Genomic DNA, 17,573 nt, shown 5'->3' with positions numbered 1-17,573 from the left:
GACCGTGTCGTAGGCTTTTCTTGGTAAGATGTCTTCAGAAGAGAGGCTGAGAGAGTGCGGCCTGCCCAAGGTCACTCAGCAGGCTTCTGGGGTCAAAATGGTGGCTTGAACCCTGGTCTCCCAAAGTGCGAGGCTGGCTCAACGGTTCTTCCGCCTAAAAGCACGCTTTGGTTGCGATGTTTCTCTATTTGGGCCTTCCTCCACTCATCTCCTGTGGAAAAGGAGGCGGCGCCTTTAAGCCTCGAGGCAAGCTCGCCGCTGAGGCGCACGCGCGTCTCTGACTGGCCATCTCTTTCCGGTTCCGGTTCCCCCCCCCCCCCCCCGCGTCTCTCAGAGAAGTTGCTACGTGTCTTTAAGACGTCGCGGAGAAAGTCGGAAGGTGAGGAGGTTTCCTTTTGTTTTTCTTTCTCCCTTCTCCCCAATTCTGTTATGAAAGGACGAGAGGCTTTCTCTGGTGTTCCCGCCAAAGAATGGGAAACAGGAGCAACTGTGGCAAAAGGAAAGAACAACTTACGTTTCAGTTAACACCTAGAAAGGCCCAGTTTGCTGCCATGCTGAGTGAGCAAAAGGCTTCTTTGTGCGGGTCTGCAAAGGAAGGGATTTGTTTAGTCGTTAATCTGGAAGCATAGCTCTTTAAATGAGGCACTGAGGCCTCTTCTACACAACTGAATAAAATCCCACATTATCTGGTTTGAACTGGGATATATGGCAGTGTGGACTCAGATAACCCAGTTCAAAGCAGGTATTGTGAATTATTCTGCCTTGATATTCAGGGTTATATGGCTGTATGGAAGGACACTGAATGTGAAGTTTTATTTTTTATTTATTTACTACATTTATGTTCCGCCCTTTTCACGCCGAAGGGGACTCAGAGCGGCTTACAAATTATATTTACATACAATACATTATATTATTAGCATAGTACAATACTAATATTAAATTACTATATTGTACTATATCATTCTCCTGCCAACCTATAGAATCATAGAATAGTAGAGTGGAAGAGACCTCATGGGCCATCCAGTCCAACCCCCTGCCAAGAAGCAGGAAATCGCATTCAAAGCATCCCTGACAGATGGCCATCTAGCCTCTGCTTAAAAGCCTCCAAAGAAGGAGCCTCCACCACAGCCCAGGGGTGAGAGTTCCACTGTCAAACAGTTCTCACAGTGAGGAAGTTCTTCCTGATGTTCAGGTGGAATCTCCTTTCCTGTAGTTTGAAGCCATTGTTCCCTGTCCTAGTCTCCAGGGCAGCAGAAAACAAGCTTGCTCCCTCCTCCCCATGACTTCCCCTCACATAATTGTACATGGCTATCATGTCTCCTCTTAGCCTTCTCTTTTGCTGGCGCTCTATGCAGTCATACTGGCCACATGACCTTGGAGGTGTCTACGGACAACGCCTGCTCTTCGGCTTAGAAATGGAGATGAGCACCAACCCCCAGAGTCAGACATGACTGGACTTAACGTCAGGGGAAACCTTTACCTTTACTAATATATCATTATATTGTAATATTAGTAATATTACATTTAATATAGAATTGATATTATATTGTATTATCAGTACTATATCGTAATACATTTTGTATGCGGCCCCATCTACACAGCCGTATACAGTAGAGTCTCGCTGAACATTGGATAAGCGAAAATGTTGGATAATAAGGAGGGATTAAGGAAAAACCTATTAAACATCAAATTAGGTTATGATTTTACAAATTAAGCACCCAAACATCATGTTATACAACAAATTTGACAGAAAAAGTAGTTCAGTACGAAATAATGCTATGTAGTAATTACTGTATTAACTAATTTAGCACCAAAATATCACGATTTATTGAAAACATTGATTACAAAAATGTGTTGGATAATCCAGAAGGTTGGATAAGCGAGTGTTGGATGAGTGAGACTCTACTGTATATACATATATACAATATAATTTACAATAATATATATTATAATATATTGTATATGCATATAATATTAATAATATTATTTTGTAATACAATATAATACTAATAATACAATGTAATAATATTAATTATATAATATATATTACATGTAATATTATTAATAGTACAATATATATAGTACAATATGGTAATTTATTGCCAGTATTGTGCTATGCTAATAATATAATATTGTATGTAAATTTAATTTGTAAGCCGCTCTGAGTCCCCTTTGGGGTGAGAAGGGCAGGATATAAATGTATTAATTAAATAAATAAATAATAAATCTGTTTTGGAGTGGATTATATGAGTCTCCACTGCCAGATAAATCCAGTTCAATGAAGATAATCTGGATTTTATCTAACAGTGTAGAATGGGGCCTCAGGTCCCTTCTAAACTGCCATATAATCCAGATTATCAAAGCAGGTAATCTACATTGCCAGCTTTGAACTGGATTATCCGAGGGCCCTAGCACACCGCCCTATATCCCAGAATATCAAGACAGAAAATCCCAGAATATCTGCTGTGAACTGGGTTATCTGAGTCCACACTGCCATATGTTCCAGTTCAAAGCAGATACTGTGGGATTTTCTGCCTTTATATTCTGGGTTATAGGGCAGTGTGGAAGGGCCCTGAGTCTTCACTGCCAGATAAATCCAGTTAAAAGCAGATAATCTGAATTTTATCTGGCAGTGTAGATGCGGTCTCAGGCCCCTTCTACACTGCCATATAATCCATATTATCAAAGCAGATAACCCACATTATTGGCTTTGAACTGGATTGAGTTTACACTGCCTTATAATTCAGATCAAAGCAGATAATCTGGATTTTATTTGGCCATGTAGAAGGAGGGGCCTCATATGATCAAGTTCAATGCATCTAAACTGCACTCTGTAACTTCATATATGGCAGTGTACATGGGCTTGAGGTATTGAAAAGCCCCTTCACTTTTCTCCTTTAAAAAGCTATTAAAAACATACCTGTGTATATTAGCTTATGGAGAGGAAACTGAGTAATATTTCATGGCCCCTATCCGACTGATCACCCTACTAGCATCCATGTATTTGTAGTGCCACTTGTCATTTTATATTCTTAGATTTCATGCTCCTATTTTTAAACAAAACTTAACTGCTCAGTGGATTTGATGAGGCCATAGTCCATTTGTTTGTCGAGGATTTTTTCTGTTTTTAATTTCATTTAAATGTTAATTTAAGATGTTATTTTATATTGTATGGGACATTGAATATCTGCCTTGTTTGGGAAGCTTCCCTGAGTCCTCTTTGGGAGAGAGGGTGGGTTATATATAAAATTATTATTGCTATTATTAGACACCAAGGTTGGACTGAGTTTGCGATGCTTTATATATACACGCTTTGTATCACTTGTAGCATATTTTCTAAATGTGCCATATGTTAAAAAATGGGATTTGATGTACTTTTAAAGGCAAGAATTGGAAGTGTACGGCCCTCTGGATATTGACTGGCTGCTCCCCCATCATCCCTCATCGATGGGCCCTTCTACACAGCCATATACCCAGAATATCAAGACAGATAATCTACAATATCTGCTTTGAACTGGATTATCTGAGTCCACACTGCCAGATGATGCAGTTCAATTTAGATTTTTTTTTACAGGTGTGTGGAAAGGGCCTAGGTCTGATGGGAAATGCACATGGGCAGAGAACATGAAGGGGACCTTCCCAATCATTGTGCTCATGTGGTAAACTCCTGAACTGCCTAATTGGCTTTTGATTTCATTAGCCATAATTCTGTCGATTTATCTATATGTTCAGTTTATACCCCACTGTTTTCCTGTCTTGTTGCCCAAAATGTTTTACAATAAAATAGGCCCCTTCTATACTGCCATATAATCCAGAATATCAAGGCAGATAATCTGGATTTTATGTAGCTGTATAAAAGGGGCAACAGAATGTAAAATACAATTTTACCTGCAGTTTTGATTTACAAAAGTTTAGAAAATATAATTGTTAAAAAAAACACACAGTCAAAACCATTTAAAATACATTGAACCACTGTGGCCCTTTCTATACTGCCTTATAAAATCCAGATTATCTGTTTTGAACTAGATTATATGGCAGTGTAGACTCATATAATCGAGTTCAAAGCAGATAATATGGATTTTATATGGCAGTGTAGAAGAGGCCTAACAAATCCTCATCAAACACCACATAACTTCAGCATTTCTCTATGATGAACATAAACATTTTAGAAGGTGGTATGACTGTTAACCAGTATGCCTTCAGCTCCCCTACAAAGCAATATATACTAATGTAACAAACATGCAAAATATAGATTTTGCAAATGTGGAAGTTAACCACCCTTCCCAGTTAAACAAAATATTTAAACAAATATTGGATGGTTTTTTTTTCAACGTATTAAAGTTAAGAAGTTGTCACTTTATCTGCTACTTAAAAACTAATTATATTTCTGTCAAAGACATTTTAGGAGCTGATTTGGAGAACTGTGTAAAATATGTTTGAAAGCAGATGTATTTTCCCCCTACAGTTCGCCATGGATCAAGTAATGCAGTTTGTGGAACCCAGCCGCCAATTTGTGAAAGACTCCATCAGGCTTGTCAAAAGATGCACAAAGCCAGATAGGAAAGGTAATCTATAAGAAAAACTAAAAGAACCTCACAACCTCTGAGGATGCCTGCCATAGATGTGGGCGAAACGTCAGGAGAGAATGCTTCTGGAACATGGCCACACAGCCCGAAAGACATACAACAACCCCAACTAAAAGAAGTATCTGTTTCAATAGAAAGCAATGTGTTCATTTTTTTTTTAATGAATCTATTTTTGTTTTGTAAGGAAAGCTATTCAGCAGGTTCCTCAAAGCAGATTCATACTGTTCAGGTAGCATTTTTAAAAGACAACTACTAATATAAATGGAATGTTTTATTGTTGAATTTACATTTCTAAGGGCGAGTTTCCACCTGATCAGAGAAGAATTCAGAGGGGTATTGTTCATACAGAGTATCTAGGAATGTACTTGCTAGTACTGTAATCGCGAGTGCATATATTGAAGTAAGAATACACAAAGGTAAATATCTGTTCTCCTGAACTTTAATAAGGTTAAGCGCCTCCTTCATTTTGTATTGAACCTTGAAGGAACAGGAAATGCAACAAGATTTTCTGAGTATTACGTGCCTGCATCTCCCCTCTCTAATGAAGCTCCAAAGTTTTGGAGGAGGGCAAGGATTGTGCTGAGACCAAGATCAGGTTCTTCAGTAGTTTAGTAGTGAAAGGTTTGATTGGCAAAAGGGTCAATCCAGCAAATAGGTGCTTGGAGTATGATGTATTGAATATCAGTGCGTTGTCCCAGTACACAATATAGACTTGTTAGTGGTTATGATGACTTGTGAGACTGGAGCAACCCATGGGAAGAGACACCAGCATCACAACATCCTTTAGTGCAGAGCTTTCCAAACCGTGTGTCACAGCACTTTGGTGTGACAGCTGCAGTGTGTAGGTGAGAGTGTAAGCAACTAATTATATATTAAAAATATATAAATGTAAGATTTCCATGAGATATGATTCGTCGCCATACATTTCATTATTACAGTTTATTTATGTGTATTTACCTCTTATAAGGGGTTAGTTTAACTTCCGTTTTGCAAGTAAAACTTAATTACTGTGTCATGAAATAATGCATGTCTAAAAAGTATGTCACAGACATGAAATGTTTGGAAAACTCCGCTTTAGTGTTAAGGATATTCAGCTCTTTGTATCCATTGGGTCTGCATCCACAAATTTCAATATATATATAAAAACTTCCAAAAAGTAAATCTTAATTTTTCTATTTTACAATCTTATTGTATATAATGGAACTTGAACATCTTGAGATTATGGTATACACTGGGGATCCTGGAATCAAACCCCTGCAGATACCAAGGGCTTACTGTATTGATAAGTGTATGTAGACATGAATAAACAGTTATGGCCATATTAACAAATAATCTAAATATTCATGACTGTATGTTAATCGATAGAGGTGTTTTTAAATGGTAGAGCAGGGGAAATACAATGATTACTTAAAACTGCTCCATGGACTAACAGATATAGAGGGAATTATTTCTGCCTCTTTCCCCCTCGGCTCAGCATTCTTTCAAAAGGAGGCAGTGTACACACAGATTCATTCAGTGATTCAGAAATCCAGATTCTCTCCACTCTCAAGACATGTGGAAGGATTATTATTTGTTGCTGTATGCCTGTCAACCAATTTCACACTAACTTTGCATGACTAGGCATGAGGAAACGCTAGTGAACACAGTCCTAATTTCTTCTCCATTCCATAATAGATTTCTTGCTTCAGTTAGGCAGGTGCTAGCTCTCTATTTCTCTTTAAAAAAATCCAATATTACACATTTGTTACAATCCAATCATTCAAGAATATATTTCTGGATACAGATGAAGAGGAATATGGTTTTATTGGTGCAACCCAATTTGAATATAAAATGATTTTCACCTGCAATATTCTAATCATTTTTGATCTGACAAGTTACTTATTTACTTAATTCCAGAATTCCAGAAGATTGCCATGGCTACAGCAATAGGTTTTGCGATAATGGGATTTATTGGCTTCTTTGTAAAACTGATCCACATTCCAATCAACAACATCATTGTGTAAGTAACAATGGTAAAATAGATATGGCTGGTAGAGAGATGTATGCAAGATATTCTAAGATTTGTTTCAATGAGTTCTGCTGGATGATGATAAGTCTTCTCTATAGATATGGAAAACCATCCCATTCCCATGTCTGAGAACTTTATATTGTATATAGATAATCTTAAAATAAACGAAAGAGCTACCTTGATTCTATCTGACAGAATCCCTCTCTCCTCTCCTTTAAAAAGCTCCTGAAACCCCATCTATGCACTTTAGCTTACGGAGAGGAAGAGGACTGATTACATCTCGATATATATCCTTGCCAAAGTATAGAAAATCTATCTTAATCTATTGGCTTATACTATCTTAGGTCTAATTAATTATTTTAGCTGAACCTTTATGAGTCTAAGAACATATTATATTGTAAAATGTGGGTTGTATTATGCTATGTTTATTTTTGTTGTTATATTAATTTTTACTGATTTGTTTTTGATTTGATATATGTTGTTTCTGGTTTTTGACATTGAATATTTGTTATTGTGTTTTTTTATTATAATCCTCCCTGAGTCCCCTTGGGGTAAAATAATAAATAAAGTTTTATTATCATTATTCTGAAGGACTACAAAGTACCACCACAAAAAATATCTTCTGTCTGGTTGCCTTCTGGAGAGTCATTCAAAAGAGATAACTGCCTGCAACGTAATACTATAGCAGATTCAAATGGGAAACATAGTTCTTCAGATACAATATTTCATCACTTAATAGTTGCCACCATATAATAATTGCACCCCCATTTTTTGGGTAGCTAAGTTGTTATTTTTATGTATAATAGTCACAGAACAATTGGCAGCTTATTCCCCCTTCCTTCCTTCTCTGGAAGGCAAGGCAGTTTTAAGAACCTGAAATGGAAGTCTTTTGACCTTGAGTCTTCCCTCATTCCTTCTTTCTCCAAGGAGCTCCATTTCTGATTTTGTAAACTGACTTGCCTTTGAAGAAAGAAGTAAGGAAGCAGGAATCTTCCCTCCTTTCTTGGAGGCAATGCACTTTATAAAACAAAACAAACAGAAATAGAGTTGTTTTTTTGAGACTGGATCATTCCTCCTGTCCTGGAGGTAAGTCAGTTTCTTTGTTTTTAAAAAACAGAAACCAAAGAATAAAAAAGGGGATACGTTATTTTATCGGGCTGGATGCAGGTTGTATCGGGTGTGTGTGTGTGTTTTATAGATACCTTGACCTTGAGATAGCTTCCAACCAGATTATAGTGCCTGTGTGGATGGGGCCAAAGATACAAAGTGTGATTATAGGAATGGAAGAGTTATAGTATTCTTGTAAGTTAATGTGGTGTAATAGTCAAATTTCCATCTTTTGTAAAAAAAAAACAAAACCAAGTGTCAGTTGAAAACCTGATTTAAGTCTGTACTTCTAGCTGATGTAAAGGATGGTGTTAAACAAACTAGCAATTGACGCAAGTCTCCTGCTGTGTTCTGAATAATGACAACATTGACTCTTGTGTAAAAGACGGTTGCATAACAGTATCGTATTCCAGAATAACAAGCTGATGGTGTCTCTCTCCCCCTTCCCCTTTCTTTTGCAGGGGTGGCTGAATGTTTCATGAAGACTTAATATTGGACATAATATCACACAAGAAGCTCTCTGGCTTTATATCATCTTTTATTGTTCGTCAGTATAAACCAGTTTTTAAAGAACAACTGTTGCGGCATTCTGTTTAGTTAATACAAGCACATCTTGATAAATTCTGCGATCTCTTGGTTTTTTTTTTGTACACATTGTAATACAAAGCATCTGGGGGTACATTTGGTGTAAATCTTGAAGTAAGAACCAATGATATCTGTTGCAGTGAGTGGCGTACTGGAATACATAAGCGTAGACATCACAAGTTTTGTGTATCGTCTTAGTTATGTTAACTACAGAACTGGTCTGACTTTCATTTCTTTAATGATGTTTGACTTACAATTTCAAACAGACTGGGCTCTTTGCTCTTCTATATGTTGTCAATAGCAAAAGTAACATTAACATTTAAAAAATTGAATTAGCATAACACATGGCATTAGGTTACATTCCCTTTTTACAAATGCAGTTCAGTTACAACTTTAGCAAGTATGATGAGCAGTAGCTCAAAAATGTGTTATAGTGGTCCATACAGATTTAAGCAAGGGGATACTCTTATATTATTATTATTAACTTGGGGACATGAGAGAAGCCTCCCAGCAGGATGGTAACACATTCGGGTGTCCCCTGGGCAACATCTCTGTATCATCTAATTCTCTCACACCAGAAGCGATTTGCAGTATGTTCTCAAGTCGCTTCTGACACAATAAAAAATTATTAACTTTATTTGTACCCGCCTTTCTCCCCATGGGGATTCAAAGAGCTAACAATCCCACACTAGACAAGATTGAAAACTTATACTTACTGTTTACATTGACAATTTAATAGGATTTGCACTAGATTGATTCTTTTCTCATTAACATACACATTGTCATGTGTTATGCTGACAACCTCATTTACAAGTAATTTCAAAGCTTCTCATATGGATGTTACAGCTATATTAATAGGAGGCATCCCTTCCTTTGTTTTCTCTTTACCTTTTTATTCAAGCAAAAGAGCTTGATCTCTGCTTGCACTGAAAGAGTGTGTTGCTTGCTATACATTTCCTCTACAGCATAATGACATAAAATCTGGCAATGGATGAGGGATAGAAAGAACTGTATTAGCAGGATTTAGGAGTAAAGAGTCATACACCATAGTTTTATGAGGGTGAAAGTCTCTTGCACCCTGGGTATGTATACATACTCCTCAGAAGGTTAGACTTCCTTCTTGCACTGCTTGCTAGTATGTGTGAAAACACGTATACAGTGGAGGCTATATTTATAGTTCTATTGGCATTGTAAAAAAAAGTCCTATTTATTTCCAGGCTAGTGGGCAAATCACGTTGCATTTATTGAAGGCATCATGTGTTAATAAAATCTATTTTGGTTTATCAGCTTCCCCCTTCAAAATCTTAAAAAGCAACCTCTATCAAAAAATGCTTTAAAAAGGCAAACTTGTTCCAAGAATACATTTCTTAAAATACCTATAATTGATGTGGCAAACAAAGGCTGATGAGTAAAATTGATGATAAAATGTACAATGATCTTTAAGGTCATTACACAAATCTATTTGCATTATTAGTTGAAGATCTGTGGGAGATGTCAGTTTAAAGTTCTGACTGAACAAAATTAGCAGTGGTAACCTTTTAAGCACTTTCTTTCTCTTGGATGCCCATTGTCCAAAGCAAAGGCTTATCGGTTTCAATGATCACTACCCCAGAGCCGTCGTATGTATTTGAAGTGCTGACAAGTTTCCCAAACTTGAGAATGCTTCCATCTGCAAGAAATGAAAAAGATGACTAAATTCAATAACTCTTGGTCTTGCAAAATTAACAAATAGCCTATGAGCTGAAAATATCCCATCTCCCTCCCTCCCTGGTACTCCCAAGCATTACCCCTGTAGCCCCCACATGTTAAATATGTGATTTCTGATTTATATTTTGAACAGAGGTTGTATGTAACATCCCAAATTGTATGAATACACTACCACTTTCCCAGTTCCTCATTTTGTGTTGCCAGTTATTACCCAAAATGATGACCAGAAACAGTGCGTGGATGATACCTGTGGAGGTGTTTTGTGTCTGAATATTGGTTTCTTCCTACATTGCAGCTGTTGCCCATAGTTTAAAACCCATTAAAGAAGTACTGATAAAAATACCAACATTGAACATCATCTGTACAATACCTGACTACTTTAAATTGAACTTAGGTTGTTGCTGCACTGGGTATTTGGGTAGACAAAGCTGTGAGAGAGTTTAAACTCCAGGCCTATCCACCCAAGTCTCCGAGATAGTTGCCTAGTTGGCTCCTTGATCCACAATTAAATGATGGATGGTAGTTCTTTTGTTGCAGTCCAACCTTGCGAGGGCAAATTGATAAGGCACCCTGAATTTTAAAGGATGAGAGGAGGATCAAGACAGAATAGATTTCAACTACTAGTATCTGCCCTGTCTTTTCCTTACCTGAGATACCCCCCCCCCCCCCCCCAAGATCAATAGGGGCATCCTGCTCCTCCCCTTCTCCTGAGATTCACTTGAACACATACAATAGAGAATGCTTGGGGGCATGCAAAATTGATGAAAATCAGCTGCTTAGATAAATTCATCCCAGTTCCAGATTCATTAGATACAAAAAACTATTAGGGATAGAAAATTAAAAACCAAGGAGTAAATTTGACCCTCAGCAATTTACACAGACTTCAACGGATAGCTCTTGTCATTCTCATAGTTTACTTAACTGCTATATTCATAGAAGGTTTTTTTCGTATTTACCTTGGCTGCTCTCGAGAAAATATAAAGATTTCTATCTTGTCTCAGCATGGGCAGCAACTGAACCCCCTTCTATACTGCCCTTTATCCCAGGATCTGATTCCAGATTATCTGCTTTAAACCGGATTATAATCTGCCATATAATCTAGGATAAATATAATCTGAGATCAGATTCTGGGATGGAGGGGCAGTGTGGAAGGGGCCTGAGATGATGATTGTTGTTGTCTCACTCGTTCAGTCATTTTCGACTCTTCGTGACCTCATGGACTATTCCACGCCAGAGCTCCCTGTCGGCCGTCACCGCCCCCAGTTCCTTCAAGGTCAACCCAGTCACTTCAAGGATACCGTCCATCCATCTCGCCCTTGGTCGGCCTCTCTTCCTTTTTCCTTCCATTTCCCCCAGCATCATGATCTTCTCCAAGCTTCCCTGTCTTCTCATGATGTGGCCAAAATACTTCAACTTTGCCTCTAATATCCTTCCCTCCAGTGAGCAGCCGGGCATTATTTCCTGGAGGATGGACTGGTTGGATCTTCTTGCGGTCCAAGGCACTCTCAGGATTTTCCTCCAGCACCAAAGTTCAAAAGCGTCTATCTTCCTTCGCTCAGCCTTCCTTATGGTCCAGCTCTTGCAGCCATAGGTTACTATGGGGAATACCATTGCTTTGACTATGCGGACCTTCGTTGCCAGTGTGATGTCTCTGCTCTTCACTATTTTGTCAAGGTTGGCCATTGCTCTCCTCCCAAGAAGTAAACGTCTTCTGATTTCCTGGCTGCAGTCTGCATCTGCAGTGATCTTCGCACCTAGAAATATAAAGTCTGTCACTGCCTCCACGTTTTCTCCCTCTATTTGCCAGTTGCCAATCGGTCTGGTTGCCATGATCTTGGTTTTCTTGATGTTTAATTGCAGCCCGGCTTTTGCACTTTCTTCTTTCACCTTGGCGATAAGGCTCCTCAAGGTGAAAGAAGAAAGTGTAAAAGCCGGGCTGATGATGATAAACCATTCAATCTGGATACGAGTCAGGCAAAGAGGAGTAGGCGGATATGGTGAAGGGTTCTGTTCAATTTTTGTGCTATTCTCTCTGGAGAGCGTTAAAAAGCATTTGTTTTCAGGTTCCAAGTCTAGTTGTAGAGTAGTGAGGTCTTCTTCCCAGAAAACTCTGACAAGAGGGAGCAAAAAACTAGTGGTTCCTGAAAACAACCACTATTGAAAAGCAGGAGTGGCAAAGGAGTGTGCGTTGTGTATCAATTTGAGTCCCCAGAACCAGCTTTAGTTATCAATTTAGGAGGTACATGCATGGTTGTGGGGGACCCTGGAAACAACAAGTCGTGTCACATTTAAAATGGTATCAGGCAGCTGCCTTGTGAACAGAGCTCGGAACAAAGCAGATTTCCAGAAAAGAAACCAAACAAGAAATAACCTACAAAAGGCCCTTGAGGTATGGGATTTAATTATGCTTAACTTTCCTTCCAAAGATAACCCTACTAGCAACATGACCAATGGGAATAAACAACTGATCTAGGCGTGATGTAGACGAGTGAAGGAAATGGAGAGGAACGTCTTTTTCTCTCTGCATATCTTGGTGTGTTTCATTAGTGTAATGAAGCCCCTTTGCTTTCACTTTTTGAAGCAGTATGTAGAAAGAGCCAGTAAAAAGGCTCCTTCAGTCTGACATAGGTCAAAAGATGGTCCCGTTAAAACGAATTGTCCATAAAAATGAATTAAACACAAAATCCCTTCAGCCCCATTGCCCTTTCTGTAAAACTAGATAACATTTAAATTTGAAGACAAGTCTTTTAAAAATGGTATTATAAAATACTGCTATTTAAAATGAAGGCACCAACTACTTAGCTGCAGGAACCCATTGGCCCAGAATAAAATTTCTATTAAACTGACCTCCCTAGCTTATTGAAACATATTGTGGGCTTGTGATTTAGCAGGTTTCTCCTTGGGATATTTTACTTCATGCAGGAGATGAAACGGGTTTATGAGAACAGCAAATCTTTCAGCAGTACAAATGACACTACACTAAGTCAACCCTTTCATGTATTTTGAGCTGTTAACATGATCAAATGGGAACACTTTTGCCATGAAGTTTTCATTCCATATCTGCTACATTTACAAAATGGTGTAAATGGCACAGAAAAAAAAGGGAATGAGAAGTAAAGGTATGATGAGTGTTGGAAAGTCCATGAGAATATAATAGGTCAGATGAATTATATCACAGATGGAATATAGAAATTTAGATTCAATTCTTATTGAAACACCAGAACCCTCAAAGTGTCCCCAAAACTGAGGTGCCCAAACACGGAGCCTATAAATGATCTTTTGCCCAGAAACCGAGTTCCAGGCAAATTCCAGCATTAACTCGCTGAAATTGCACCATGCATATGTACACACACTAAGGCAAATCCCATAATTTTGTCCAGAAGGAATGTAATACTTTCAGAACAACTCAGAATGGGCCCAGGAAGAATCATGGATCCAATATACTTTTGAGCCTTATCCCTGGGAACGTCTCCTTATCCCAAACACCCAGTCAGACCCTTTCCTGGGAATCCATTAAGGCTGTTTCAACACCCTTGATATTAGCCCCCATTAACTCAGATCCTACAGGCCACATTCCTTTCCTCCCACACCCAACATGGGTGGACCAAGAAAATAGCCACAAGACTTCTAATGGAGCAATGTCCATTTATTACAATTCTTGCCAGATCTTTGAGCGGATGACACATTTCACCTAAGCAGCCTGTGGATCCTAGTTGGCCCTGATCCAAGCCTATCAGCATCCAGAGCAACAAAGTCATTTGTTTCAAACTGTTGTCAATGTATTGTACATTTATCAGTTTCTTTGCTTTGGTGTATGTCAGTCTTCAGAGTGCAGACTGCTGGCAACCGCTTTGGTCAAGTTGAATAAACTCTTCTGTTCCTTTCGCCTTCAACATGTCCATGTTTTATTTGATCTTTGGAAACTGGCATGCTGGGCCCCTGAAGCCATGGTTCTTGTGTAAGCTGAAATAACTTTATACAATTTTGAAACTACATACTTGCCTCTCAGTTAAGTATCAGCAATATGTGAATTATTGGATCACTTTCCGTAAATGCCTATTGTAGGTACTGACCCAACCTGACCTTCTGTTGCTAATAGCATGACTTGTCCAAATCTAGATGAATTCTCCTCCTTTCAATTCACATAATGCAATCTTATATTCTACTAGCTGTGCCCAGCCACATGTTGCTGTGGAGAAGTCTGGTGGTATGGAACATAAAGTAATGAGGATGTGGTGGTATTTGATATACCGTGTTTCCCCGAAAATAAGACAGTGTCTTATATTAATTTTTGTTCCCAAAGATGCACTAGGTCTTATTTTAAGGGGAAATTTTATTTTTCCATGAAGAAGAATTCACATTTATTGTCGAACAAAAAAAAATGAACATTTATTATATGCTGTACAGTAATTGTCATCACAAACCAGCATAACCAGACAAATTGTGAATCCTATCAAGAATGTCTTATTACTACCATTATTTCCATGTATATGGTACGTACATTTATCAATGCTGCATGCTCTGGTGTTCTGTTCGATGGGCATGCTTACAAACAAAAACTTTGCTAGGTCTTACTTTTGGGGGAGGCCTTATATTTAGCAATTCAGCAAAACCTCTACTAGGTCTTATTTTCTGGGGATGTCTTATTTTAGGGGAAACAGGGTATGTGATATGCCTGTATATATGTACAAAATGCATAAGGTTGTGTGTGAACTACAACTCACATGCCTGGTTAACCCACAGAAACTCCATCAGTACTTAAAATCTGTTATGTTGGGCGAGTTTGGTCGAGATGCATCATTGCGTTGCTGTGGCATAGTCTGGTTGCATGGAAAATAAAGCAATGAGAAGCATCTAGGCTTTGATGCTGCAAGGTTATTCAATGGTATGCAAGCTGGCCAATAAAGGTTTCCCTTAGGTAGGAAGCAGCCAGGCTTCAAGGCTATTCAATGGTATTCAAGCTGGCTAACAAAGGATTCCCCTTGGTAGGAAGTCATATGGGGTACATTGAACATCCCTTATCCATATATAGGTGTGTTTCGGCAATCCATCGCCGTGGCCAGGTGCGCTGTTCCGCAAGCCTCAGGTTTTGAGTGTGTCCACCTGAGGGTAGGTGTCCGGGACAGTTTGGGGATTCTGCTGGTGTACCGTCCACCCCGCGACACAGCAGTCTCCCTCCCTGAGCTTGCAGAAGTGGTCTCTGGCGTGGTGCTGGCCTCCCAGCGCCTGGTGGTGCTGGGGGACTTCAACATTCACGCGGAGGCCCCTTTAACTGGTGCAGCTCAGGACTTCATGGCTGCCATGACAACCATGGGACTGTCCCAGGTCATCTCTGGACCCACCCATCAGGCAGGACACACCCTTGACCTAGTATTTATTGCCGACAGTGGATTGGTTGGAGTGGAAGAGCAAACTATTCTTCCATTGTCATGGTCCGACCATCACCTGGTCACTTTAAGACTTACCGTGACCACTAACCTCTGCAGGGGTGGTGGACCCATTAAGATGGTCCGCCCCAGGAGACTAATGGATCCAGACGGCTTCTTGAGGTCTCTTGGGGATCTTCCTGTCATTGAGGCTGACGATCCTGTTGATGTCTTGGTCGATCGCTACAACAGCGAGATGGCCAGGGCGATAGACACGATTGCCCCTGAACGTCCCCTCTCAACCCGCCGACGCACCAGGGCTCCCTGGTTCACAAGGGAGCTGGCCGTGATGAAGCGGTCGAGAAGGGGTCTAGAGTGCTCCTGGCGGAGAACTCGTAGGGTATCCGACCGAACACGGGCTAGAGCCGCTATTAGGGCCTATTCTGCGGCCTTGCGGGCAGCCAGAAAGGCTTTCTCGGCTGCACGCATAGCATCTGCAATCAATAGACCAACGGAGTTGTTTCGGGTTGTTGGGGAGCTCCTCCATCCTCCCCAGGGGGAGGAGACCCCTGACAACCCAGCAACCCAGTGCAGCGATTTCGCGCACTTTTTTGCAGATAAAGTCGCTCGGATACGCTCTGAGTTAGACACTGGGGTTAGTGCAATGCCAGGTGAGGTGCCTGAGGCATCTGTCTGTCCGATCTTGATGGATTCGTTTCGGCTTGTTCGCCCTGATGACGTGGACAAGTTCCTTGGAGCTACGAGAGCGACCACTTGTTCCCTAGATCCTTGCCCCTCCTGGTTAATCAAACTGACCAGGGGAGATTTGTTAATTTGGCTTGAGAAAATTATCAACTCATCTCTGGAACAAGGGATTTTTCCATCTAGCCTAAAACAGGCAGTAATTAGGCCTTTTCTAAAAAAGGCATCCCTGGATCCGTCTACTCTTAACAACTATAGACCAATTTCCAATCTCCCTTTCTTGGGCAAGGTACTGGAGAGGGTGGTTGCTTCTCAGCTCCAGGGATTCTTAGACGACACTGATTTTCTGGACCATTCACAGTCCGGCTTCAGGCCTGGTCACAGTACTGAGACGGCTTTGGTCGCCTTGGTGGATGACCTCCGCAGAGAGCTAGACAGGGGGAGTGTGTCCCTTCTGGTTCTCCTGGACATCTCAGCGGCTTTCGATACCATCGACCATGGTATCCTTCTGGGACGGCTCTCTGGGATGGGCCTTGGGGGTACTGCGCTCCAGTGGCTCCAGTCCTTCCTGGAGGGCCGTTCCCAGTTGGTGAAGCTGGGTGATACCTGCTCGGACCCCTGGCCTTTGACCTGTGGGGTCCCGCAAGGTTCCATTTTATCCCCCATGCTCTTTAACATCTACATGAAACCGCTGGGCGAGGTCATCCGGAGTTTTGGAGTTGGGTGCCATCTCTACGCAGATGACACTCAACTCTACTACTCATTTCCACCTAATTCCAAGGAAGCTCCTCAGATACTGAACCAGTGCCTGGTCGCTGTAGTGGCCTGGATGAGGGCGAACAAGCTGAAGCTCAATCCTGACAAGACAGAGGTCCTCGAGGTCAGTCGCAAGTCTGATCGGGGTATTGGGTGGCAACCTGTGCTCGATGGGGTCGCACTCCCCCTGAAGGCGCAGGTCCGCAGCTTGGGGGTCCTCCTGGACTCATCACTGACACTTGAGGCTCAGGTGTCGGCGGTGGCCGGGAGGGCCTTTGCACAATTAAAGCTTGTGCGCCAGCTGCGACCATACCTCGTGAAGTCTGACTTGGCCACGGTGGTCCACGCCTTAGTCACCTCTAGACTGGATTATTGCAATGCACTCTACGTGGGGTTGCCCCTGAAGACGGCCCGGAAACTTCAGTTAGTCCAACGTGCGGCTGCCAGGTTGTTAACTGGAGCAAACTACAGGGAGAGATCTACTCCCCTGTTCAAGGAGCTCCACTGGCTACCGATTATTTTCCGGTCCCAATTCAAGGTGCAGGTTCTTACCTATAAAACCCTAAACGGTTTGGGACCCGCCTACCTTTGTGACCGCATCTCCCGCTATGAACCCACTCGTCCTCTTCGTTCATCCGGTAGGGCCCTTCTTTCGCTCCCGCCACCATCCCAGGCTCGGTTGGCGGGGACGAGGGAGCAGGCCTTTTCTATTGTTGCTCCCCGGATCTGGAATTCCCTTCCGGAGGAGATCCGGCA

The 17,573-nt window shown here is 40.9% G+C and overlaps 2 protein-coding genes across 5 annotated transcripts in view; one reads left to right on the top strand and one right to left on the bottom strand.

Annotated features, from left to right (window-relative positions):
- The first annotated feature begins 251 nt into the window (after positions 1 to 251).
- On the top strand, positions 252 to 8,322 carry sec61g (SEC61 translocon subunit gamma). The gene is made up of 4 exons (XM_016994437.2): positions 252 to 379; positions 4,466 to 4,565; positions 6,483 to 6,585; positions 8,163 to 8,322. The coding sequence occupies exons 2-4, from the start codon at positions 4,472 to 4,474 to the stop codon at positions 8,170 to 8,172; spliced, it is 207 nt and encodes a 68-aa protein (XP_016849926.1). The 5' UTR covers positions 252 to 379; positions 4,466 to 4,471; the 3' UTR covers positions 8,173 to 8,322.
- Positions 8,223 to 17,573, bottom strand: part of tpk1 (thiamin pyrophosphokinase 1) — a 379,442-nt gene continuing 370,091 nt past the window's right edge. For all 4 annotated transcript variants that reach the window (XM_062957472.1, XM_062957471.1, XM_062957473.1 and 1 more), the window contains one exon: positions 8,223 to 9,955. In XM_062957472.1, the coding sequence (XP_062813542.1) occupies positions 9,880 to 9,955 (76 nt within the window). In that variant the 3' untranslated portion in view covers positions 8,223 to 9,879. The remainder of the gene's footprint in view (positions 9,956 to 17,573) is intronic.

Source organism: Anolis carolinensis, chromosome 6, assembly GCF_035594765.1.
Source record: "Anolis carolinensis isolate JA03-04 chromosome 6, rAnoCar3.1.pri, whole genome shotgun sequence".
Taxonomy (NCBI): Eukaryota; Metazoa; Chordata; class Lepidosauria; order Squamata; family Dactyloidae; genus Anolis; species Anolis carolinensis.
The sequence above is the reverse complement of the archived record's forward strand: the minus strand, read 5'-3'. Positions and strand labels throughout refer to the sequence as shown.

Bases quoted from the DNA above. Each gene is read 5' to 3' on its own strand.
- sec61g (XM_016994437.2), top strand. From the start codon at position 4,472: ATGGATCAAGTAATGCAGTTTGTGGAACCCAGCCGCCAATTTGTGAAA. The intron at 4,566-6,482 runs GTAATCTATAAG...ACTTAATTCCAG, and splicing joins CACAAAGCCAGATAGGAAAG to AATTCCAGAAGATTGCCATG.